The sequence below is a fragment of the Micromys minutus genome (genome assembly GCF_963924665.1).
Source record: "Micromys minutus genome assembly, chromosome: 12".
Lineage (NCBI taxonomy): Eukaryota > Metazoa > Chordata > Mammalia > Rodentia > Muridae > Micromys > Micromys minutus.
This window is the reverse complement of record NC_137981.1, coordinates 31535034-31560555: the sequence shown is the minus strand read 5'-3', so window position 1 is coordinate 31560555 and position 25522 is coordinate 31535034. Positions and strand designations below refer to the sequence as shown.

At 43.8% G+C, this 25522-nt stretch overlaps 1 protein-coding gene across 4 annotated transcripts in view; it reads left to right on the top strand.

Annotated features, from left to right (window-relative positions):
• Positions 1-25522, top strand: part of ARHGEF3 (Rho guanine nucleotide exchange factor 3) — a 268428-nt gene that overhangs the window by 232533 nt on the left and 10373 nt on the right. For all 4 annotated transcript variants that reach the window (XM_080926028.1, XM_080926025.1, XM_080926026.1 and 1 more), the window contains 5 exons: positions 10106-10276; positions 14680-14742; positions 16882-16978; positions 17118-17194; positions 24717-24974. In XM_080926028.1, the coding sequence (XP_080782154.1) occupies positions 10106-10276; positions 14680-14742; positions 16882-16978; positions 17118-17194; positions 24717-24974 (666 nt within the window). The remainder of the gene's footprint in view (positions 1-10105; positions 10277-14679; positions 14743-16881; positions 16979-17117; positions 17195-24716; positions 24975-25522) is intronic.

Below are 25522 nucleotides of genomic sequence, written 5' to 3'. Positions count from 1 at the left end.
AACCTGGCCCAGCTCTGAGAGGGGCCGGAGTGTGGACCTCATGCGGAACGGGGAATACCAGCTCCCACGGGCCAGCTGGATGCTGAGCGCTGCCCCTCTGTGCACAGCTGCACATGACTCCCGGACACATCTGAGCCAAGTCCAGTGAGGTCAGAGTTCATTGCCTGGTGATGTCTCTCATTAGCTTTGGACATGAACATCTTTCTTTCTGTTTCAAAAGTGTGTGTGTGTGTGTATGTGGTATTTATAGGGAAATAAAGAAAAACTGAATGGGTGTTGTTGCCTTCTATTCTCAAACAACCCTTTTAACATTGTAACATTTCTTTTCAGAATGACTTTGACTATGACTTTATATGCACCCTGAGGCTAACTCAAGGTAAATGACTTAATTTGTCCAGTCACTCTGAGTGAACGCTCACTTTGAGGTGCAAATTCGTCATCAGTGTCTCTTGGCCTCACATGGGGGCACTCCAACTTTCATTAAAGTTAAGATCCCTGTTTATTTCCCTTAATAGTTTTAGTTTAGATTCTCACCCTCATCCACTGCTTTTATGCTGTTTTGAATCAAGGTCTCTTGCAGCCCAGGCTGGCCTTGAACTTGCTATGTAGCTAAGGATGACTTTAATCTTCCTGCCTCTACTTCCTCAATGCTAAGCTTTTAGGCAAGTACCACTACACCTAGTTAATGCAGCCCCAAGAATCGAACCTGGGGCCTCAGGCATACTAGGCAGGTGCTCTAGGCTTGAGAAGGGAATAGGGAGACTGGTACCATCTACCTACACCTGAGACAGAAACAGGAAGTTTGGACTTAGGGAACCAGGTCTGAAAACTATGATTTCTTTTCATAAACTTTGCATATACAAAGGTGAGCATCCAGCAGGTGATGGACAGCTGAGAAGGTCCCAGGGCTGGGTATCAAGAGGGACTCCTCATTCTTGCCTGGTTTTCTTCTGTAGAGTTATAGACGGTCTTTATAAATGATCAACTTGTAGTTAGCCCCAATGCCACAGCCCCTATTCCAAATATCTGACATTTGTGGTCTTGAATCATCTACAGGGTGATCTCAGTGTCATCTATAGGGTGAGGAACCCCAAGGTTTAAACCTGGGCTCAGGGTCACATAGTCAGCAAGTGCTGCAAGGAGACCTGCTTGCTGGGTGTTCTGAGTACCACGTCTGGAGTTAGGTTTCTTAAAAAAAAGAAAGACAAAGAATTGCTCACAATACAGCCAGTGGTTTGCCAGGACCTAAAAATAGCCACCAGGCTTTGGATCTGAAACATCCCTTGTTCATCTGGCCATAATTTTGTTCACCTCAGTGGGAAGAGGCATTATTTCCAGCTGGTGGAATACTTTGTCATGAACATTATCATTTAAGAGTTGTTCACGGCGCTGGATTAAGATGTTGGGTGGCTGCCCCAAGCCACTGGATTTCTGAGTAGTGCCGAGCACATGGGTGCCACTTTCTCCACTCCTGTCCCAAATGCTGTCTTCAGCTTTTCATTCACTCCTTTAAGGATTCCTTTGAGCTCCAGAAGGGTTTTCCCTTGTTTGGGGTCTTGGGTGTTTGGCACATATTCTAAATTGCCTGAATACCCTTCCACTGTGTTTTCAATGGTCATTCATTCATGAACCATGTCAGGACATGTTGATGCCGTGTCTGTTAAAGTCGGGTGTTCATGGCCATGGCTATTTCTCAGTCTACTTGATTTTCTTACTTATGAAGGCTGGCAGAGAGATGTAGAGAATTATGAAGTTGAAGATAAAATCCTACCATCCAAGGGTAGACTCCTGTTACCATTGTGTGTATTTTAAATGAAGACCTCTCTCTTTATTCAGTTCTGTGTGTAGTTTGCTACTTATCCTTATTTTTTTAAACACATATGCTGTGTTTATTTTGTGGTAACACTCCATTCCTTGTTGATGAATAAATACTCTTTGGCCATATCTAGGTTTGTTTGTTTGTTATGGAGCTGGAGATACAAAACCTAAAGTCTGGCACATGCTAGGTAAATTCTGTACCACTAGCTCCATGCTTGGCTGCTTATTTCAGATACTGGGTTTTTATAAATAGCAGCATCATGCTGGTGAGTTTTTCTCTCCTGCTGGTTATTTTGGTGAAGTTCCTTCAAGAAGCTATTGGGTCTTATGTAACTCCGAGATGTTTCTGCTGTTGTCTGTGAATGAAAATATGCGAGTGTTTTTCTCTTCTTCGTGATTTCGCTTTCCCTTTTTTAGGTCTACCATGATTGGCTATGATTTAAAATAAAAAAAAAAAAAAAAATGGTAAGTGAAAACTGCCAAGAATGAGTAACTTATTCATTAAAAATAACTTTGTTGTATGAATTAGTTGTGTGTGCCTGTGACCAGATGCCTGACAGAAACACAGGGAGGGGTGATATGTTCTGGATCATGGTTTCTATGGTTGCTTGGTCCCAGGCATTTGAGCAGGAGCACATGATGGAGGATGGGTGTGGGCATCATCTTGGACCAGGAGGCAGTAGGGGAGATGCCTGTGTCCACTTGGTTCTCTCCCTTCCCTCTCCCATTCTGGGGTTGCAGGAAGCCCAAGGGCTAGCATACAAGTCCCACCTTCATGTCTGGTCTTTCTCATTTAATCTCTGCTGGAAACACACCCAGAATTGTGTCTCGATCTGCTGGCTGATTCTAAATCTAATCAAGGTGATAAAGAAAATCAGCCTTCTTCGTTACAGTGTATTGTTATAGCTATTCTTTCATTAATTATTGTTAATCTCCTAATTTGGCTGATGTACAAGGCAAACTTTGTCGTAGGTATGCATATCAGGATCAATAATACTGTGGATTCACACATGTGCCATGGGCTCTTGGAACTTATTTCCATGGCTAGGAGGGGACTTATTTCCATGGCTAGACAAGCCCTGATGGCCCCGTCCGGTTGGTGGTCTAGCAATAGTAGATAGATTTCTACTGCTGTGATAAAGCACCATCACCAAAGGAACAGGGGGAGGAGAGGAAAGGGTTTATTTGTCCTACAGGTTACAATGTATCATCAGGAGAAGTAAACACAAGGAGTTAAGGCAGAAACCTGGCGGCAAGAACTGAAACAGAGACCCTGGAGAAACCTCATTGGCTCGCTTCTCTTGACTGCCCACCATCATTAAACAAGAAAGCGACCCCCACTTGCTTGCCTCCAGGCCAATGTAATGGAGACGTTTTCTCAATCGAGGTTTCCCTTTCCCGGGAGGACTCTAATTTACATCAAGTTTAACATAAACATTAGGCAGCACAGGTGCCAGCCGTCTCCTGCTGACTTGTGCTTTAGGCATCTGGCTAAGTTGTGGATCTACCTGGACTGGACCAATCCTCCCTTCAGCTTTGTGATGCTCTAATTAGTATGCTGCCCCCAAAGACTAGAATATTGGGAGCCCAGGCTGAGTTTTCCTAGCCACACATGAGTAGACTTAAAGCCACATCTGCTTCAGGAGTAAAGCCTTTGTTTCTGTGTTTTGGAGGTGCAGGGCCGCACACAGTCCCTATTCCTAGGTTCACCTTGTGCCAGTCACTCAGTCCTCTGGCTCTTGACTTTCTCCTCACCCTTTCAGAAGGAAGGTCCGATGTGATAGAGCCACATGCTGCTGCTCCTCGTTTTAAGCAGACTAAATGAAGCCTTTGGGAGACATCTTTGGGAGACTGTCCAGGAGTCATCCATGACTACATTATGGAACTTTTTGCTTTAACCCACCGCTGCAGCCACAGTGGAACACATTTCTTCTTCCGGTCCCATCCTAGCTTCCAAATTATTTACTATTGAACCATCTGTTCCCAAATAGCTCTGTAGTCGGGATGGTGAAGAGAATGTGCCTGGCCTGAGCTCTGTATTGGAACATGTTATCTTTGGCTACAGAGACCTTCTGTTTTTGCAAAAGGATGGGGCAAACTCCCCACCGTAGAGGCCGCATTAACAAATCAAGTCTGTCCCACAGCGTCTACCTGCTGAGCTTACATTTCCTCTGACATATGTAAATAGGCCTGTTTCCTACCCAACAGACAATCTGCTTCCCACCTGCAACATCTTCCCTACATTTCCAGCTTGGGTATCATGAGTACTCATTTCCAAAGTCTGACTTTGTCTGTCTCCCATATGGCTGTTGTTATTTTAGCTGCCAACAGCTAACAAGCTTGGGGTCTTCACTTATTTGCAGGGCCCGCTTTCCTCGTGGAAACTCTTGCTTATTCTGGAACGGTTCTCGTTGCTATTCCCAAACCTTTCCTCCCCAGCAGGCCTATGTGCCTGTTTCTGTGGTTACGTGGTCTCTTCCAAAGTCAAGTCCACCACTTTGAAATGGACCAGTGTTTCTCACCTGAAGAGACATAGGCACTGTCTCAAGATGTTTTGGTTAGCACAGCTAGGTTGGGGATGCTACTTGTATGTTGTGGTGAGAGACCAGTGGTGGTGTTAGGCATTCTACAATGCACAGGACAGCTTTGCGTAGTAAAAACTTGTCTACTGCAGCATTGAGTGGGCACAAGATTAAGAAACCATTACAGACTAAGAAGTAGCATGAAACTCATCTACTTTGGCTCGACCTGAGGGCAGACCAGGGTGTCATTTTGAATGCCCCACCCCCTGGTTTAAATAAACTATTAACTTTATGGCTTTCATCAAATTTCACCTTCTGTGAGACTCAAGTGTCCTGTCTGTAAAATGGGAACAAGAATCCTACTTCTCAGGCTTAGAAGAATTCCAAAGCTTCTTCCACAGTGCAGGCACAGAACAAGTCTCTCCTTCCCCTGACATTTGCTTTTTACAGTGCCCAAGTTGTTGCGCCCTCCCATGTGTGAAAAACTGAAAAATCCACCATTGATTGGGGCAGATAGATGTGCATACCTTCAAGGTGCTTACCATTGTGGTTTCCATATGAAGCGTCACTTGGTCCAAACACTTGGCCCCCAGCTGGTATTGTTTTGGAAGGTCGTAGAACCTTTAGGAGGTAGCACCTTGCTGGAGATAGTGGAGCAGGTCCAGAGGTTTCTATAGCTTGCCCCAACTTCCTATGTTCTGCTTGGTGATTGTGGTCTCAATGGGAGCAAGTAACCTTCCCTCATGTTCTTGCTGCCACACCTGTTCTGCCACAGATGGACTGTAAGCTCTAAAACTGTAAGCCAAAATAAAAACTCTTTGTCCCTTACGTTGCTTCTTGTCAGGTCACAGCAGTGAGAAAAATCAATGGATTTGACTTCTGTTGTGAAGAAACAGGGAATCAGATACAAGACAGCAAGATCAGAAAAGACAGCAAGGTGGTGAGGCACACCATCCAAGTATAGAAAAATAAAGGATGTGGTGGCATCTGTCCCTTCGGGGACTCTTGTAGCAGGTGTCACATTCTTCCTCCCAACTCAGTCCTCCAGTAAAATTGTGCCCATTTATGTCGCTAACCTGGCCAGGTGTTGTTCCTGGTTTGTGGCCAGCACTGTGATGAGCACGTGCCCATGTGTAAAGTACCGATTCAGGGACTAGCAGCAGCCACTCCTTCCTAGGGCTAGGCAGCTATTGACCACACATCTGACCCAGTTCCAGCCTCAGGGTGTAAATCTGGAGTTCGGTTGGTCAAAAATCAGTCCTTATTCCTAAAACCGAGTCCAGTGCATTCTCTTCCCGTAAGCCAATTTCTTTCCTGGAAGGCAGGAGATTGACCTGCCCTCACTGAGCCCTTGGGACAACCTGTGAGTTCCTGGAACTAATGGGTACAGCTACAGCATAAAAAGAGGTCAGACTTCGGAAACAAAATGTGTATTTTGGATCCTGTCTGGGGAAGTACCTTAGCACCTCTCCCTCCAACCCCAGTCTCAGCCAGTAAATAAACACAGACTCTCACTCTGTGGGGGTGCTGTGCTTCTGGGGGGCATTGTGCAAACTGGAAGATTACATCCAAAGGGCTGAGGATCAGTGCATGAAGGACCCTTAAGATAATTCCCATGACACCCTGAGATTGGCAGTCGCTACGAAAACCCACAGGAGGATTCCCTGAGAGGAAGCTCCTGTAGGGTAGTGTTCAACTCTTATTTCCTCCCAAGTGGCAATGACAAAAATCTCCAACCGATTGAGCAGGTCATCAAAAATGCATAAAAATATGTTTATTATTTCTTAAATTCCCAACATGATACTAGCACTCAGATATGCTGATTTTTGCCTGTGAGAGCTCATCTACCGGGGTTGGGGGGGGGAAGTGAAGGCATGAGCTACCCGGTTTCTGTCTGCACAGCCGAATGGCCTGTTTGAAGGGTTATTTGGTATTGAGTATTAACCTGCTTATTGGAGCAAAGATGAGATCTTGGATCCCCCTCCCTCCAGCAATTCAAATGAGATGCAGTAGAAATAAATAAGATTTGATAGTTTTTAGAGCGAGGGAATCTGCCTTCATAAATATCCGCACAGACACACAAAGGGCGTTCCCTCAGGAACTTCTTGTAACAGTGAGCTGTCAGAAATGATCGCACTGTTCATCAGGGGGCAGTGAGTAAGTATGGGCTCCACCTAGACATCAGGGTCCTGCACAGCCATTGCTCAGGAGTGACTCTGGAGGTGAAGGGAATGTTTGGGTCTAGGAAATTGCTTTTGGATACCACTAATTGGCTCACTACAAGAGTTGGCTAATTTTATGTTACCAGAACTTGCTCTCAGTGTTTTAACTTGAAAGGCATTTTCTCACCCTTTAATTGTCTTTTTAGGTTAGCAAACAGAGTAACGAATTTCCTGGTTGCATTTTCCCTTTTAATCTTTCCCCATGACATTTTCCCCTGAAAGTACGTTACACACAGTTCCACACATTGTGTTTTGTTCTGTTTTCCACTTCAGGTATGTTTTACTCTACGACTTCTTTTAGTTTTAATTGTGTGTGCGCGCGTGCGCGCGCGCGCGCGCGCGCGCGGTTGGAGGGGGCATGCGCACATGAGCGCTGAAGCCAATGGAGGCCGGAAGAGGAAGTTGGGTTCTTTTAGTTTTAATTGTGTGTGCGGTTGGAGGGGGCATGCGCACTTGAGCACTGAAGCCAGTGGAGGCCGGAAGAGGAAGTTGGGTCCTCTGGAGCTGGAGCTGCAGGTGGTTGTGAGCTGCCCAATACGGGACATTAGGAGTCAAAATCGTGTCCTCTAAAGGGAAGAGCCACAAGTGTCGTTAACCACTGGGCAGTCTGGCCAACCCCCTCGGTTAAGCTTTGAAGGATAAGTTTTATATACTACCACGAAAAAGGTATAATTGCCTGAAAAGAGAAACTATTGTTTTTAGAAGGAAAAAAAAAACTTGGAAAGATGTTAAATATGACAGTGATTAATGCCAGGAAGTGCATTCTGGGAAAAAGAAGAGAATAAAAACTTACGTATTTTGCAAAGACATAAGCGTTTCAAGTTGGTATAAATGACCTTTCCAACTCTTGGGGGAAGTCCAGTGTTGGTCAGATTGAAAGTATGACGGGACGGTCACTGATCCCTCCAAGTGAAAGTGGAAACTCTTGCTGCCTCCTGTGCCTTCTTTGTGTGTATTTTCTTCTTTCTGTTCTACAGTTCCCATCTGCCCTTAGAACCACAGAGAGAGAGCAGGCTGGTGACTCACTGCCATGTGTTAACCTTTCAAGCTATGGTCAATTGATTCTGAGTGCAGGCAAGTTATGTCCTTTTAGCCTAGTTGCTGTTTTTAAGGGCGTGTTTCAGAGAGCCCAAGACTTGTGCAACACCATTAGTAACCCGGGCAAGCACTTTCTTGTTGTCCTGATTGGAGTAGGTTCAGATGTTACATGCTCACCTGAAGCTCCTGCTAGCTAGCCCTGCAGCTTGCCTGCTGCTTGCAAGACTACAAAGTGCCTCCACAAAGTCCCGGACACCCCCCCCCCCCCAAAGACCCTTGGAAACTTCCTATAACATTTTCCATTTCCTCAAGTCCTAAAAATTTGGCATGAAAGAGATTTTTAGAAGCTAAATTGTCTCAAGAGCTGTCTTAGAGGCTAGACAATTCTATCAACAGGTAATTCTAATTTATTTAAAGGTGATTTTAGCAACGGAGCCATCTCTTCAGCGCCTCCCCCAACTCCAATTTTTAAATAAAATAAAAAACTTCCCTAATGAGTTGTAATTTCTGAATTTCATAATTGGAGCTCAAATAACTGAGAGCTACCCTGTACAACCTTAGTGATACAGGCTTACACATCACATTCAAAATTATTTAAAATCAAGTTAAATAGAGCAAGATGGGCCACTGTCCCATTAGAGGTGTGTCCCAGTGGTAGAATAGGAGGGGGGGGGGACATTGGTGAGGCCTCCCTAAAAGAGAGAGCAGTGGGTTGTATTCTGAAGACAGGTGAGGAGTTGGTTGGGAAATGGGAGAAAGATGCTTCTGAATATGTCACTGTGGTCGGATTCTTTGCCAAGCTGAGTGGAAGTTCACAAAGGACCCAGGGAGCCGTGCCACAGGAACATTTATTAAATAGACAAAGTGTGTGTGTGTGTGTGTGTACATGTGCACATGCACACATGAGAGTGAGGTGTTACTAGTTTTTAGTAATACATACATCTATGGCAGTGTCATAAGAACATTTATTAAATAGAATGTGTGTGTGGTGGGGTACGGGGATGTTACTGGTTTTAGCTGGATATAGTAGTACACACCTATTATTTCAGTTCTTTGGAGGTTAAGGTAGGAGGTGCTGAGTGTAAAGCCAGCCTCGGCAACACAGTGAGTTTCATGTCATTCTATGTTCTCTAACCAAAGAACCCATCTTCTTAAAACAACATTTGTTTTAGTATTTTAAAGTGCGTATGTCTGTGTATGTATTTATGTGTGTATGTATGTGTGTATATATGTATGTGTGTGTGTTATGTATGCATGCATGTATGTGTATGTGCAGATACCCTAAGAGGCTAGAGACATCAGGTCTCCCTGGAGATGGAATTACAGAGGGTTGTGAATGCTGGAATCCAAACTTTGGTCCTCTGAAAGGCAGTGGGCATCTTAACAGTTCAGACATCTCTCCATCCCCGTGAGAACTTATCTTTAAAAGGGTATGTCTTTGTGAATGTAGCAATACTCTTGCTTCGTCTGTCTCTAGGGAGCGTGTTGAAATCTTGCAGGGTAAAGACTAAAGATGACACATTGCCTTCCTTTGGATGCTTTGTGGTTGTCACGAGAAAGCCCCATGGTAATATATTTAACTCACAGAGCTGGACTTTGGATAATGAGACGTCTACGCACAGCTAGAGCCTCTTTGCAAAAGAACAACGCCTGTCAGGTGTAGGCTTTACTGCCTTCTGGTCTCAGTATGCATTTCAGTCCAACACTCGGTTTTAATAGAACCCCAACTATTGGAGACAGACTGTATTAGCCCGTGTAACTAAAATGGCTACGGGTGGTCCTGGGCAGGCTTCAGGCACGGCGGGACCCAGGAGCTCAGCGGTTTGGTTTGGGAAAGCCTGTTTGCTTCCTCCCTCGGCCAGTCATTCTCTCCAGCCTTCATCACGTGCGTTTCTTTCTTCTCACCTGTGGTAAATAGATTTGTTCTGTGCGACCAGGGAGAATGGCTGCAAGAAACGTCTGTGTGTGTTCTCTCTGAACTCACAGGACCAGAGGAATATTCCTGCCCTTTCTCTCATAAGTCATGAAGCAGGGGATCTCTACCCATCCCTGAGTCGGAATGGTGGCATTCTTCATTTGACTGGGCCTGAAGAAGCCTACTCGGGCTCTCTAACAGGGCACCTGGAATAGTGGGGTCCTGTTGTAGAAGGTGGGTTTTTGTGTATGGTTCTCCACTGTTCTCCATTGTGCTTCTGAAGAATAAACATCCATTGGAAACCAGCCACTGGGTGTGTGTTGGAGAGCTGCCTTTTGTGTGAGCCTGGCCTGCCACCCTCTTGTTCTATAGTTCACTCAATGTCTAGGTCACACGGAACGATGTTGTGTGAAAGGCCCCTGTTCATTTTCCTCAGAGCGTAGGCGGCAGAGGGTACCCACTTCTTAAAAGCTTCGGCCATGCCCTTTCTGACCGATGATTTATGTCTGTCAGCAACAGGAACTTGCTCAAAGCAGATCCACCTAGTCCTGCTGCTGACCCTACGGTGCTTTCTTTTTGTCACTGTGTAGCGCTCCATCAGCTTCCGCAGCAAGAGCCGCCCCGACATCCTCGCCCCCCGAGCCTGGTCCAGAAATACCACTTCCTCGAGCATAAAGCGGAGGGACAGCAAACTCTGGAGTGAGACCTTCGATGTGTGTGTCAATCAGGTGCTCACGGCCAAGGAGATCAAGAGACAGGAGGTAAGCTCGGGACGCATGGAGCTGCCTGTGGTTCACTGCAGGCAAGAACCGTGCATCAGCCCTCAGAGCCAGAAGGGATACAGGATGGAAGATACTGGAAAAACTAGCTTCCAGCTGCATGGGCATGGCCCCACTGTAAAAAAAAAAAAAAAAAAAAACAAGCGACGTTTGCAATGTTGAAGCCAAGTGTCTGGTTAGGATCCTTATCCTCACAAAGACAACCATCTTCATTTTACTTATGTCTTTATTTTTGAGACAAACTCTCTCTCTGTAGCTCTGACTGTCTGGAAACTCACTATATATAAACCAGAGTAGCCTCAAACCCAGAGATCTGCCTGCCTGCCTCTGCCTCCCAGGAGTTGGGATTGGAGGCATGGACTACCACGCCTGGCTTACAATCATTTTGTTTAAATGTTGAAAGTGACTTTAAGAAAGTATTTGGCTTTTAGAACGTTGGTCTTCCTTGATAAAGGAAAACGTCATCCTTGTGGAGGACAGTTAATTTGCCCGTAAGATTCTAAGTAGCTCTGGCGGCACCTCCTTCTCTACAGGGCCTGTCAGTACAGGCTCTGCCCACTTTATATGTGCTGCTGCAGAGCTTTCAGCGAACACTGCCTCTGCTCCTGGGTGCTGTGTGTGTGTGTGTGTGTGTGTGTGTGTGTATGTGTGTGTGAGACTACCTGAGGACCCTGCTTGGCAGAAGGGATACTAGGAACTGTTGAAATCCTCAAAGCACTATATGGCTATAGAGATTGGGAAAGTGTGTGCACACATGCGTGTGTGCGCTTAGGTAATTTAGTGCATGAAGCAAGGCATAAAACAGAGTGCTATCATATATATAAAATGATTGTATGTGTACACACACACGCACACACATATATGAATGAATATGTTTGAATGATCATGAAAATATTTCTGGAAGGATGCCCCAAAAATTGGCAAAAATGTTTCTTCCTGAAGTTACTGAAAGAAGGGGCCCGAGGGTGAAGGTTCTTCCCACGTGCCCAGTTTGTGCAGTGTGTGTTGGCACCATGTAAATGTATTATTGCCCATGAAACAGGACTGCGGTCATTAAAGTAGTGCACGCACCCTCCAAATTCCCCTGTGGAAATATGGGATATTAGGACACATGCGCTTGGTTTTCGCCTGTGTGGCAGGCAGAGTCTCAGACCCTCAAGCTGAAGCGAGGAGACTGGGAAGCTCAGCTGGGCAGTAGCCAGTGGTAAGACCCGGATGAAATAACAGCAGGGAGACTTCCAAGCTGTCCTAGTTTTCCGTTTTGTTTTGTTTTTGTCTGTTTTTGTCGACTTGACACAGTAAGCTCATCTGGGAAGTGGGAACTTGATTAAAAAAAAAAAAATGCCTCCGTTGGATTACCAGCAGGCACATCTGTGGAGTGTCGTCTTGAACGATTGGTCTGAGAGGGCCCAGCCTACCTTGGGCTGTGCCAGCCTGGCCCAGGTGGCCCTGTGTAGTATAAGAAAGCAGGTTGATGGGCCAGTAAGAAGCATTCTATGACAGTGGTTCTCAACCTTCCTAATGCTTCGACCCTTTAATCCACTTCCTCACGTTGTGGCGACCCCCATCCATAACTCATTTTCATTGCTCCGTCATAACTGTAATTTTGCTACTGTTATGAACAGTAACATAAATATCCGATACGTGACCCCAAAGGCGTTGCGACCCACAGGTTGAGAACCACCGCTCTCTGACCTCTCTTCGAGTTCCTGCCTCTAGGTTTCTGCCTTGAATTGGGCCCTGGGTTCTCAGTGATGGGCTATGACGTCAGAGTTGTAAGATAAAATCAACCCTTTCCTCCCTAAGTTGCTTTTGTTTATCCCAGCAACAGAAAACAAACTAAGATATGGCTATCCCTGTGGGCCCCTGGGGAAGGAGAGAGGCTGATGGTTACAGGTGATAAGCAAGGGCCAGTGATTTCATCGGTCACGCTGTCTGGGTCTCCATAGAAACCCAGAAGGCCAAAGTTTTAAGAGCGAAATAAAATCTGGGAGGATGGTGCCATAGCTCTAGAGAGGGCGTGGAATGCATAGGTTGCACCTGTGATTTCCCTGTTCCTATACTTACCTGATGCTCTCATCCTTTAAAATATCCTATAAACCAGTGAACGTGAATGTTGCCTTGGGTTCTGGGAGCAGTTGTGACTAATTAAGCCTGAGGAAGGATCGTGGGAACTCTGGCTTCTCAACTGTTGGTGAGAGTCATAAGTCAAACTACTTGAGGCCTTGTTTAACATATAAAAGGGTGAGGAGTCTTGGGGGACAGAGCCCTCATGTGGGGGACATGATGCTGTCTCTAGGTAGGTAACATTAGAATTGATGCTAGGCTGTGGTGGTAGTGGTGGTGGTTGTTTTTGTGCCTGTTATCCCAGCACTGGGGAGGCAGAGGCAGGGAGATCTCTGAGTCTGGGCCAGCCTGGTATACAGAGTGAGTTCCAGGACAGCCAGAGCTACCCAGAGAAACCCTGTTTGTAAAAACCAAACCAATAATAATAATAATAATAATAATAATAGAATTAGAGGACAGATAGTGTCTGCTGCAGAATTCATGATTGGCAGTGCAGAGGAAAGTCCTCACAGCAGGTGGTGGAAGTGACCTGTGTTATGAAAATGGAAGAGGAAAAACAGAATTAGGGGGTGGGGAGAGGAGAGAGAGATGGAGAGGGCAAAGAAGACAAGGAAAAGAAGGAAGGAAGGAGAAACTGAATTTATTATTTCCATATTCTCAGAGTTAACAAGATGCTCTTATGGGTGATATAAAATTCCCCTTCCTTATGTTTTTCTGTATTTTTCTAAGTGTTGTTGATACACATGCATAACTCATACAGTTTGACAGTGTAGAAAAAGAAAAGACAGACTACAGATGAGAAAGACGTTAAGGCAGAGTCAGGATTTGAACCTGGATCTTACTTCAAAACCAAAGTATTTTTCACTGTGGAGTCCCATGGTTCTCCTCCTTGGTGGGGTGGCCTTTGGTCAGGAAACTTGATGAGCTCCCATAAAGCAAATGGCTAAGGAAATCCGAGGTAAATCCATATAAGATGCCCATGTTGGAGACAGCCGGCTAATAGGTGCACAGGATGTCTGTGCAGCTTCTCTTGTGACAGTGATTATTTCAGGAGGCTTTATTGGGCCTTGGGGAAGGTTGTCCCTGCAGCCCAATATCCTGCCCCACCTGCTCTGTTCCATTTCATGACCCTCTGGTCCCTAAACCTCAGGGCAGCAGGTCTGAAAGCTGTTGACTCCTCCTCTCCAGCTGGAAACAGGACAGTTGCTCCTGGATCATCATTAGAAGCTTGTAGTCCTTTAATACAATGTTTTCCCAGTGTTTGGATTCCTAGATGAGAATGTTCTGAACATCATAGCTCTTTAAATTATGGTGACCTAGTGGAGCCAAATTAGAACTGGTCCATTTACACACTCTCACAAAGAGCCAGCCCCTCTAATCTTATTTATTGTACCTTGCGGGACTTGAGAGTGGGTTGGCCCCACCAGATTCTATGTACAGTAATAAACTGTTGCATTCTTTCTAAACCGGGGTCTTAAGTAGACGATAGGAATATAGCTTTCTGCTGAGACTTGCCTTCTTTGGGTAAAAGAGAGGCAGAGTGTCCATGTGACATAGTTCCCTTGTGTTGGATTTCATCAGAGTTCCAAAACATCAAGGGTGACTGAGCAGGTTAGAAATACATGTTCTCTCTCAGACAAGGCTTTGCCTTGAATCTTTTCTACAAGAACATTTGCTTCAGGCTCATTAACCTACAATTACTACTGCTACTACTACTACACTACTACTATACTACTACACTACTATACCACTACTACTACTATACTACTATTTCTATACTACAACTTCTATACTATTACTACTATACTACTACTACAATACTGCTACTTCTATACTACTACTACCATACTACTACACTACTACACCACTACTACTACTATACTACTACTTCTATACTACCCATATACTGATACTACTACTAGGCTACTACTTCTATACTACAACTAGACTACTACTTTTATACTACTACTATACTACTTCTAAACTACTAATAAACTGTTACTACTAGTATACTACTACTTCTTTTCTTTCTTCTCTTCTTCCTTCTCATACTTCCCCTCCTCCTTCCTCCTTCTTCCTTCCCCCCTCTTTCTTTATCCTTCTTCCTCCCCCTTCCTCCTCCTCTTCCTCCTAATCTGCAGGGAATTAAATTCAGGCCCTTGCACATAATCAGCACATACTTCCCTGAGTATCATCCCCAGGCTTGTCTAACTTAAGGATCTTTAGAGCTTTTGAATGTTGGTACCATTTGAATTTGATCTCATGAATAAAAGAACTAAGCCGGGTTTTTTGTTGTTGTTTTTTTTTTATTTTTGCAGGCGATTTTTGAGCTTTCTCAAGGTGAAGAAAATTTGATAGAGGACTTGAAATTAGCAAAAAAGGTAAGCAAAGACACAGTAGCTATTTGAGTAACTCTGTGTTTTTCTACCCTGTGAGTCATTTATAGTCCTAAGATGATGTTTCTGAGTAACCTCTTTATGACTACTAACTCAAGTCACCAAAAACTGAAAAGAGCCTCTGACCACAAACCCAGCAGCAAAGGAAATGGCTCAAAGCAAAGAAGGCAAACAGCTCTCTACATAGGGCACCTGCCGGATGCCTCTGCATGTCTAGTGACCCTCAAGGGATGTATCTGCTTAAATCTGAAAGTGCTCATGGAGGCCTCATTTTATGTGCATTTAATTGTCCTAGAAAGTCTCTCTTGAGCTACTCAGGAGGCGGAGGAGGCAGAGCCTAGAGTAAGAGCCCAGCCTGGGCAACAGGTCAAGAGCCTGTCTTTCAAAACATGCCAAAAAAGGAGTGTCATATAGGGCCAGCCACTTTGTTCACAAGAGAAATTGTTATCACTTAGGGAAGTGGGTCTCTAAATCAAGATAAAGACATTTGAATCCTGGAAGTAGGTAAAACCAAGTGAGCGTTTGTATAGCGTAAGTTAGGGTCTTTCATATGGAAATGGGGTTAGGGACTTCGGGGGGCGGGGCTTATTTGTTCAGTAGTGAGGATCAGATTTAAACTTAAACATGTTAGGCACATGATCTACTGCTGAGCTAGACAAATTTTTCCATTCCAGGGAGTCCCCCCTCCCCCCATTTTGAAAGCTCAATTCAGGCTCCTCCGGCTTTTTGTAATGATTTTGAGGGAATCATGAGTTTGGAAGAATGATTCTCGTCTTAAGATCCTCGTTCAACATTTTGCTAGTAAAAAGCTCTCCCCCCTATACTCCTGAGACGGCCATCTAGGCTTTGCATGGACATAGCCAGGAAGCTGTGGGGTAGGGCTAGCTAGCAACTGAGCAGCTCAGAAAAGCAAGAAGGTATGTAAGTCTGGAACACATCATATGCCCATATGCTGGTCATATGCCTAAGCCCCACTTTTGAGTCGAGATTTCCCAAACATAAACATTTTAGATGTTTCTCGGTCATCCTCTGACTCACAGGGATCTGTTTTCCCCCAGACCCGTCTCTTTCCTTTCAGCTATACTCCTCTACCTCTCACACAACATCAGCTCAAATCAAGGTCTTTTCTTCTGTGGCATGTCCTGCCTCCTCTGTACCACATGGCTCGTCTCCAGAGACTTCCTTGGATACCTTACCTTTAATTTTCTGACCTGTTAGAGCACTTTATGAGTTGTTTTTGGTTTCGTTTTCTGATGAAACTTCCTGCTGTTAATCTTGAGCTTTTTTTTTTTTTTAAATGTATGTTTTAAGTTTCCATGTATCTTTAAAAAAAAAAAAATCTCAATTAGCTTTATACAACTCCCTGAAGGGAAGAATTGGCATCCATGTCTTATTTTGCATGTGTTTATGTGTAGTATATGTGTATGCACATGTGTATATGGTCACATCTGTGCATGTGGGTGCCAGAGGGTAATGTCATGAGTCTTCTTTATTGGATCTTCACCATATTTACTGAGGTAGGTTCTCTTGACTGAACCCAAAGGTCATCAATATGGCTGCTAATCTGGTTAGCCAGCCTGCGAAAGGATTCTCTCTGTCCACCTTTCAAGCACTGGAATTGTAGGAGGGCCACCATAGCCACCCAACTTTTATGTGCATTCTGGAGATCTGAACCAAGCAGGATTGGCAAATGTTTTTCTGTCTACCTAACATCAATAGCAAAGGATCCAACCACTTTTCTTTGAAATGTGTACTTATTTGAAAAGGCCTGCTGTTAGCTCATTTGCAATAAAATTCGAGTTTTTCGAAGTATGCAATCATGTTTACTTTTGGAACTTTGTAACAATCAAAACTGCTCTCTAAGTAGGACTTTTGCTCCTTCCTAGATGTAGGGTCTACTAAAGTGTAGAAGGATTTGGGGGGAAAATCTACTTTAGCTTATCAATAGTCACAAAAGGCTGAAGACAGAAGTCGATTCTGTATTTTTCCAGCTACACCTGTCTGCTGTTTGCATGGGATTGTGGGAGAAATTATAGGAAGCCATTTTTTATTATACATTTGCACAAACAACTGAGTTCCTCTGCATTTCAATATTTCTGTCCATCTCTTGCCTGTCTTTTCAAGGCCTACCATGACCCCATGCTGAAACTGTCAATAATGACAGAGCAAGAACTGAATCAGATTTTCGGGACACTGGACTCTCTGATCCCTCTCCATGAAGGTACAGTTTTGGTTGCAGATGAGTCATGCCTCGTATTCTGATAGCAAATCTGTGTTTGCATAGTAACGGGAAGAGCCCAGAAGCTCCTGCTCATCTTTGAATGCCTAACAAAACGAGCACTCTGTCTGTTTCTTGCCAGAGCTCCTTAATCAGCTTCGAGATGTTCGGAAGCCTGATGGCTCGACTGAGCATGTTGGTCCCATCCTTGTGAGCTGGGTAAGAGATGTTCTCTGGTCTTGTTTAAAGACAGATTTTACTTTACATGGACTGTTGTTGGCAAAGACTTTGTTGGTTACTGTATCAGATAAAAAGTTAAACTCTTAACATATTGAGGGTTTATGTCTTCAAAGAATGGAAACCAATCTTTCTCATTTACAGGGTTATTTCATTGAAAGACACCATGGCCTTTCAAGCATGTTGAAACAAACAAATGAAAAGAACACACAAAACTATTATTAGTTTCATGTGAAATAAAATGGCATTAGATTATATTGGGTCTAGGCCAATTAAATTATTACCATTTTAAGTTTAAAATTAACATTTTAATTTGGTTTTTTTTAGTGCATGCTATGTAAGAACTTAATCACTGAGCTATATCTCCATACCCCATCCACCTTCTTTTCCCCCTTATTTTGAGGCAAGTTCTTATTAAATTGCCCACGTTGTCCTTGAACTCACTTTGTAGCCCAGGCAGGCCTTGAATTTGGGAAAGCTCTGCCTCAACCTTCCAAGTAGCTAAGATTTATAGGCTGTTTCATCAGGCCTGGTGTGACATTCTTATTCATCATTAAAAGTAGATTTTTCAATCTATTTAAATATCTTGACTGTGGTATAATTTATGGTGGAATAGCTCTTGCTTAGAAGGTGCGAGGCCTTGGGTTTGATCCCCAGCACTGAGAGTGGGGATGGGATGGATCCTGTGGTTTAAATGTAGTTTTATAAACATGACAGTGAGTGCATGTGGCTTGTGGTTAAAACATTCATTCCTGGTCCTAGGTAACTGCTGGTCATATAGACCTTAATCTGGCCTAACCAATCCCTTTCTTAAAGATCGAAGATCAGACCTTAGGTTAGGGCTCATAAACATACAGTCCTCCTACTGAATTTGCGTTCAGTTGGGTGTGTAGTGTTGTTGTTCCTTTGTGTCCTTTGCTCAGACAAACCATATGCTATTTTGCCACCATTCCAACCGCTCCTGTTCTACCCTGTCTTTTCCTTCAGTGAGTACGTGGAAGCTCCTTTCCAATTCTAGATGTTTTTATTTGTTCTGAAGCAGATAATGAAAGCAGACAACTTTTATGACTTCTTCTAGGTAGAATTGGATTTCTTGATCGCTCTGATGGACCCAGTTTTCTAGGACAGTAGGCAGGGACCATAGTGATCGAGAGGGTTTTTAGGTGTTATTAATATATTAGTTTATTATATAAATATAATAATATATTATTATATAATAATAAATATATTATATTAATATATAATATATTCTCTCTCCACATAAAAGAGAATTCCTAACCTTCCTTAAACCTTCTGGTTCTCATTGATGTCACATGGATGTGGTGTCTGACCTGGTGCCTCTCAGTCACTGCGACAATGTGGAGCCTCTGAAGGGTCCCATGACTTGGCTTTAATTCAGAAGTAATTTTAGTACCTAGACGGAAATATCTCGGGAATATCTGAGGGACAAGTAATGTTCTCAGCTGAATAATTTAGACAACGTGCTTCAATATTTCAGGAGAGATCGTTCATCACAAGCTTTTGACGATGCGTTATAAGTCATGGAATTGTTTTAAATTTTTTCAACCCATGAAGATGTACATTCTTCCAAAGAGAGTGGGTGGATTAGAGTCAGAAGTAGTTTAATGAGAAGGTCTGCATCAGTGTTTTAAAACTTCCTCAGACTGTGGACTTCCTTCAGACTTAGCATGGCTCCTGCTGTACTGCTTCTGACATAGTAATGAAGAACGGTGGTACCCCTTTAAACATTGTGCACAGATTGTGACAGTTTCAGCCTCATGCTTGAGGGTTTTACCTTACTCACCTTTTTTTTCCCTGAAATACACTCTTTTAAAAAAGATTTCGTTTATTTATTTATTTACTTATTAGGTATAAGTACACTGTATCTATCTTCAGACACACCAGAAGAGGTCGTCAGATCTTATTACAGATGGTTGTGAGCCACCATGTGGTTGCTGGGATTTGAACTCAGGACCTCGGGAAGAGCAGCCAGTGCTCTTAACCACTAAGCCATCTTTCCAGCCCCTGAAATACACTTTTGTCTCTTGTGTTATGAGCTTAGTTTGATCAGGGGAAGACTTGAGCGGTTATGTCCTGTATGTACCCAGAGGAACTGTGACCACGCCAGTCGGCTGCTGTCTGGACCCTCCAGGCCTCAAACAGGGACGGGAGGCTTAAAGAGCATCCTAAAAGAAAACAAGGGACCCGTTGTTGTCACATTGCATGATAAATGGCCCTTACTTATGAACTAAAGTGCAGCTAAGTGTTTTTCCTCTTTTAACCCCAGGAGTGTGGGTATGAATGAGTCACCAAGGGGTGAATCTGATTGGGCTCTACCCTTTCTAACAGAACAAAATAAACATCTTACTAGACACCGAGTGAGAAAAGTTAGGTCCATTCAATTTATGAGAAATTGAATTATTTTCCTACAAAGGGGAAAAAAAACCTTTTGAATGAGTGGACTGCTCGCCTAGGACCATATCAGCTGGGCCTTTCTTTGCCTTAGAGTGAATCCATGCCCTGTGCTTTGAAGACTTTAGACAGAGAACTTGCTTTTCTTGGGGGAGCCACCCTGGTTACTGATGCTGACAGTCCCCTTTCTGGCATGTCATCCTGTCTGAGCAAGCCTCCCATGTTGCAAAGAAACAATGCCCCAAGTGACTGCTTCTCAGGAATAAAATAATTTGTAAGTTCTCCAAGGCAGAAAGTGAGTGCTCTTGTCAATTTAGGTCCTGGTTAGTTTTTAATTCTGAAGAGAGAGACAGGGTAGAGACAGAGAGAGACAGAGACATGGAAGTAAAAATTCAGGTTCATTCTGATATTTTTTATGATAACTTTCTAAAAATATAGATATGAAAAACAGAAAAAGTATTTTTCATACACACACATGCATACATATATGTATGTGTGTATACATATGGGACTTTAAATTATTCTTTGACAGTTTCATACATATACTAGATTTAGTGGTTTGGGCCTCACGTTTCTCACCCTTATCCCCCATTCTTCCTCCCACTGAATTGAATTATAGCTGCTCACGTAGGAGTGAGAAATTACTTACAAAAGTATTGGCGAGTCACCAGTGGCTTCCACCACTGAAGAAAGTGACATCCCTCCCCCAGCAACTGCTAACTGCCCACAGGGCCTCAGGCAGAAGTGGAGCCTTGTGGGCCGCGCCCACCCACGATGAAGTTGATGGGCAGAGTCTTGTGCAGATCTTGTACAGGTAGCCAACAGTGCTGTGAGCTACAGGCTCAGCTGTAACCTGAAACCTGTTCTGGTCAGCTCCTCCCGCTAAGTGCTAGATGACTTAACATCTTTAAATGGACTATCAAGAATTTATTCGGGAGCTTTGGCTTCTTGGGCACCAGGACTTATGTGCACTTAGCCCCTTTCCCACATATGCATAATTAAGACAACAAATCTTTAAAAACAAACAAACAAACAAACAAACAATGTATATCAGAGAGCTTGGGGGGGAGCAAGCATTCTGAGTCATCTGCCTTTGTATTTAAGCTATAGATCAGGGAGGTGCACATAATTGATACCCCGTTTCCAGAGACCCGGGCTCAGGGAGGGGCACATGATAGATACCCCATTTCCAGAGACCCAGGCTTGGGGGACATTCATGTAAGGAAAAGAAAGGATGGAAGAGTCAAATGATGGGACAACCATCAACAAAATGACATCTTCTGACCATGGCACACCTGTTTGCTTTGAGTTCCAGATTGGACTTGCTTCAGAGTGAGACCTTATCTTAAACAAAACACAAAAGAAATAAGAAAACCATAGATTGTAACAAAAGCTAGTACGTAATGCTTCTTACCCAGAGGGTAAACTCTGTGCTATGTATTTTATATGTCTGGTCTCATTAAGGGGGGAAAGACCTTCATTATACACATTTCGTAAGTGGAGAAACTGGGGTACAGAACAGTCATCCACAAACACCTAAGTTTGCTTTTGAACCTGATACTGGATTCCCAAGGTTTTTTGTTTGTTTGTTTTTTTTTTTACCCCCTTAAACCACTGAGCTTTTACCTCGGTTTTAAAGAGAATACATACACATTTGGGGATCTGTATACATTTTGAGTTATGCCCAGGAAATGAGCACCCTGTCGGGCGTGAACAAAGGATCTGAGCTTAACTTGGTTGCCATGGTAGCAAGTGGCAAGATCAGAGAAAGTAATGGTCCACTGGCCAGTGTGGCCAGAGTTCCTCAGTAGTTCATACACATGGGTCATTTCCAGGTCTTTAAAGAGGCGAGGAAGTGGAAATGAAATTAAGAGAGCCTGAGGTGATTTTTGAACTGATTCTGAAAATCTAAATTACAAGCATCACTGGGTAGTGGGGTACCAATTACCATGACCTCAAAATATATAGTTGAACAGAGAGTTTCTGCAGCTGTTTTAAACAAACCAAAGGTTGTTTTGTGTGCGTGCTTGCTTGTCCAAGTGGAAGGAGGGAAGCCACTTCCAAGAAACAAATTCAGTAATGAATCTCTTAAACACTACTTCTCTGGTAACTTTTTCTATTCTGTGGTAAGGAAATAATTTTGCTAAGAAGCCTGAAAACAGTGGCAGAACATTTAAAACCTTCAAACGCTGCCACTTGTATTTCTGTTGGCTTTGTTCTTTGGGCTTTTGCTGTTGTTTTCACATGCATTCGTGTGCTTGTGCATGCATTCGTGTGCTTGTGCATGCATTTGTGTGTTTTCGCATGCATTCGTGTGTTTGTGCATGCATTCGTGTGTTTTCACATGCATTCGTGTGTTTTCACATGCATTCGTGTGTTTGTGCATGCATTCATGCGTTTATGTATGCATTCGTGTGTTTTCACATGCATTCGTGTGCTTGTGCATGCATTCGTGTGCTTGTGCATGCATTCATGTGCTTGTGCATGCATTCATGTGTTTATGCATGCATTTGTGTGTTTTCGCATGCATTCGTGTGTTTGTGCATGCATTCATGTGTTTTCGCATGCATTTGTGTGTTTTCGCATGCATTCATGTGTTTATGCATGCATTTGTGTGTTTTCGCATGCATTCGTGTGTTTGTGCATGCATTCATGTGTTTTCGCATGCATTCGTGTGTTTTCACATGCATTCGTGTGTTTTCGCATGCATTCGTGTTTTCACATACATTCATGTGTTTTCACATTCATTCGTGTGTTTTCACATGCATTCGTGTTTTCACATACATTCATGTGTTTTCACATTCATTCGTGTGTTTTCACATGCATTCGTGTTTTCACATACATTCATGTGTTTTCACATTCATTCGTGTGTTTTCACATGCATTCGTGTGCTTGTGCATGCATTCATGTGCTTGTGCATGCATTCGTGTGTTTGTGCATGCATTCATGTGTTTATGCATGCATGTGGGCATTCAAGAGGGCAACTTGCAGGAGCTTGTTCTCGTGTGTGGAACTCACAGGTTAACTCATGAGATTTTTATCACTAGGTCCAGGGGATCAAACTCGGGCGAGGTAGTAAATGCCCTTTCTGCCTCATTTTTGTTTGTCTTTTGAGACAGCATCAGATTGTGTAGTCCAGGCTGGTCTTGAACTCTCATCAGTTCCTGCCGCAGCTCCCTGGGTGCTAAGATTATGGGTGTGAGGCACCACGCTCGGCATTTTATTTGTGTGGTGTGTGTTTTTGTTTATTTAGCTTATTTATTTGTTTCTATGTGATTTTGATTTTTGCTGTGAGCATTGATTTCCCCCAACTGCTAACTACTCTCTACTCCTATTATCTATTAGCCTTTACTTGTTCATCCAGAATACAGACCGTGTTGTTTAATGGTACACTGTAAAATCTTGAGGATGCAGAAACAAAAGAGACCTTTGTCACTGTTTCACATTAAGTGCTACAGAGAGAATATTGTGGTGAACACAGTGCCTTCATTGGCTTCCACTGGCTGCACGTTACTGCCGTGGGCATCTTTGCACCAGCAGCTCAGGCGGAGGTGCTGTGAGGAGGGAGGAGTGGCAGAAGGGGATGAGGGGCTCTCTGCTCAAGTCTCTGATGTGGGATTTACACAGTGTGACTGATGGTCATGGCAAGGAAATTACCATTTTACTGGAATGAAGGCAGTACAGTTAGCATGTTCCAGTCTTTAAGCTGGAACTGTGCTTGCATGATAATATGATGTGATCCAGAAGGCAGTGCCTTTCCTGGCCTGTCAGAGCTCATTTAGAAGATTTTAATAAATAATGCCTACAACTATTTTTTTTAAAATCATACTATTGCTTGAACTTCTGATAATTGGGTCACCTTGGAATCATTCACTCTTAAACAAATGTAGAAATGCCTGTACTGAGCCACACGAAGCCTACCTAGGTTGTGAGTTTGACCCTTGCTTTCTGTGTATGTCTTATAGTTAAGTCTCTTTAAGGGAATCTTAAAATAAATCCTGCTGTACAAAATAAAGGGGGGTGGGCTGGAGATGTGGCTCAGCCATTAAGCATGCATGTTACCCTTTTAAAGAGCCTCAGTTCAGTTTCTAGAACCTCCCCCACAGGATGGCTCACAACTGCAGTAACTACCCCTTCTTCTGGCATCCATGGGCACCTGTACACATGTGATCCCCAGAGTGGCAAGCCAAGCCACTCACATACACAAAACAAAACAAAATCTTAAAATTAAATCAATTTTTAAAAATTAAAAGGGATCTCAGGAGACGGGCCAGTCGGCAGAGTGCTTGTGTGTATGAGGACACAGGCTCAACTGCCTGGAATCTCTCTCTCTATAAAGCCAGGACAGTCTCGTGTATCTGTAACCCCAGTGCTTCCACGGTGAGATCCCCAGAAGCTAGGAAACCAGCGAGCCTGGGGTTTTCAGAAAAGCAGCAGTCAACAGAGACCCTGTCTGAGACGAGGACGAATACCCAGGGTTGCCCTGTGGTTTCCACGCGTGTGCTGGGCACACGCGTGCTCATTATTTTCCTCATTGTCATCAGCATCTCACATAGAGACACACATAGCTCACACAAAGTTTGAAAGCAAGGTGCATGGCACTCGAGGAATGACAGACAAGCTTGTCTCTTGTCCTCCAAACACCCATGGACATAAAAAAAAATACACACAAAATAAAATAAACGGGTAGCTCCTGCCTTGCTGGAAAGGGTGAGGAAAATTGTGAGCTTGGCGTGCAGCTCAGTGGTAGCACATCAGACGTACGTGGGGCCTTGGGTTCAGTCCCCAGCATCACCATGAGCATGCGTGCACCCTGTTCTGTATGCATCTGCAATACTGACTCTTTTGTTTCCAGGTTCCATTGCCAGAAAGAGCTAACACGTTTAGAATGGGGAATTCTTAAAAAGCGGATCCTTTTGGTGTCTTGTCTGTCATTTTGAAGATCCTACTAGTTAGCTTCTTCCACCTTTACAGATAAAAGATCAGTGGCTGGGTCTGGAGACCAGTTTGATGTCTGCTCATTCCTGAGTGATGCCAGCCTGGCCCTTCATAGCAATTGACACCCAGCCTTCTCTTTATGTTTCCTTCCCAGCTGCCTTGTCTCAGCTCCTACGACAGCTACTGCAGCAATCAAGTTGCTGCCAAAGCCCTGCTGGACCACAAAAAGCAGGACCACAGAGTGCAGGATTTCCTCCAGCGCTGTTTAGAATCACCCTTCAGCCGCAAACTCGATCTCTGGCATTTCCTTGATATTCCCCGGAGCCGTCTAGTGAAGTATCCTCTGCTCCTTCGAGAAATCCTGAGGCATACGCCAAACGATAACCCAGACCAGCAGCACCTGGAAGAAGCTGTGAGTTGGCCAGTTTCTTTTCCTCTTCCTCTGTTGATCTCCACAGTGGCTAGGGTCAGGTCAGTAGGTACCTTATGCACTGGGCCCAGCAGTCTTGGATTTCAGGCCTGGTGTGTCACAGAGTCCTAACCCGTAAAACAAACCGTTTTCATAAAGTAGTTTAAGATCCATTCGGTTGTAGGTTTGTTTGTTTGCTTGTATACTGAACACAGGCCTAGGCTAGTATAAAACTAGTGATTTAGGCTAGCTTCAAACTCATGGTCATTCTCAACACCCTCCCACCCCGCCCCACATTTCAGCCTCCCAGATGCTAGGATTATGGGTATATGCCACCACAGGTAGCTCAGGTTTTACTTTTTTTTCTTTCTGGATATTTTTCATGCCATTCTAATGTGGTATTAGCATTGCTAACTGTGATAACTAAGATCTTTGTGGAGATTTTTAAATGGGATTTTTTTTTCTTTAGTAAGAAAATGGAAATTGGCTTCTAATTAGCCCAAAGTTCATTGTGAAGGGACATCTGTTAAGATCTAGTTCCCATCTGTGTC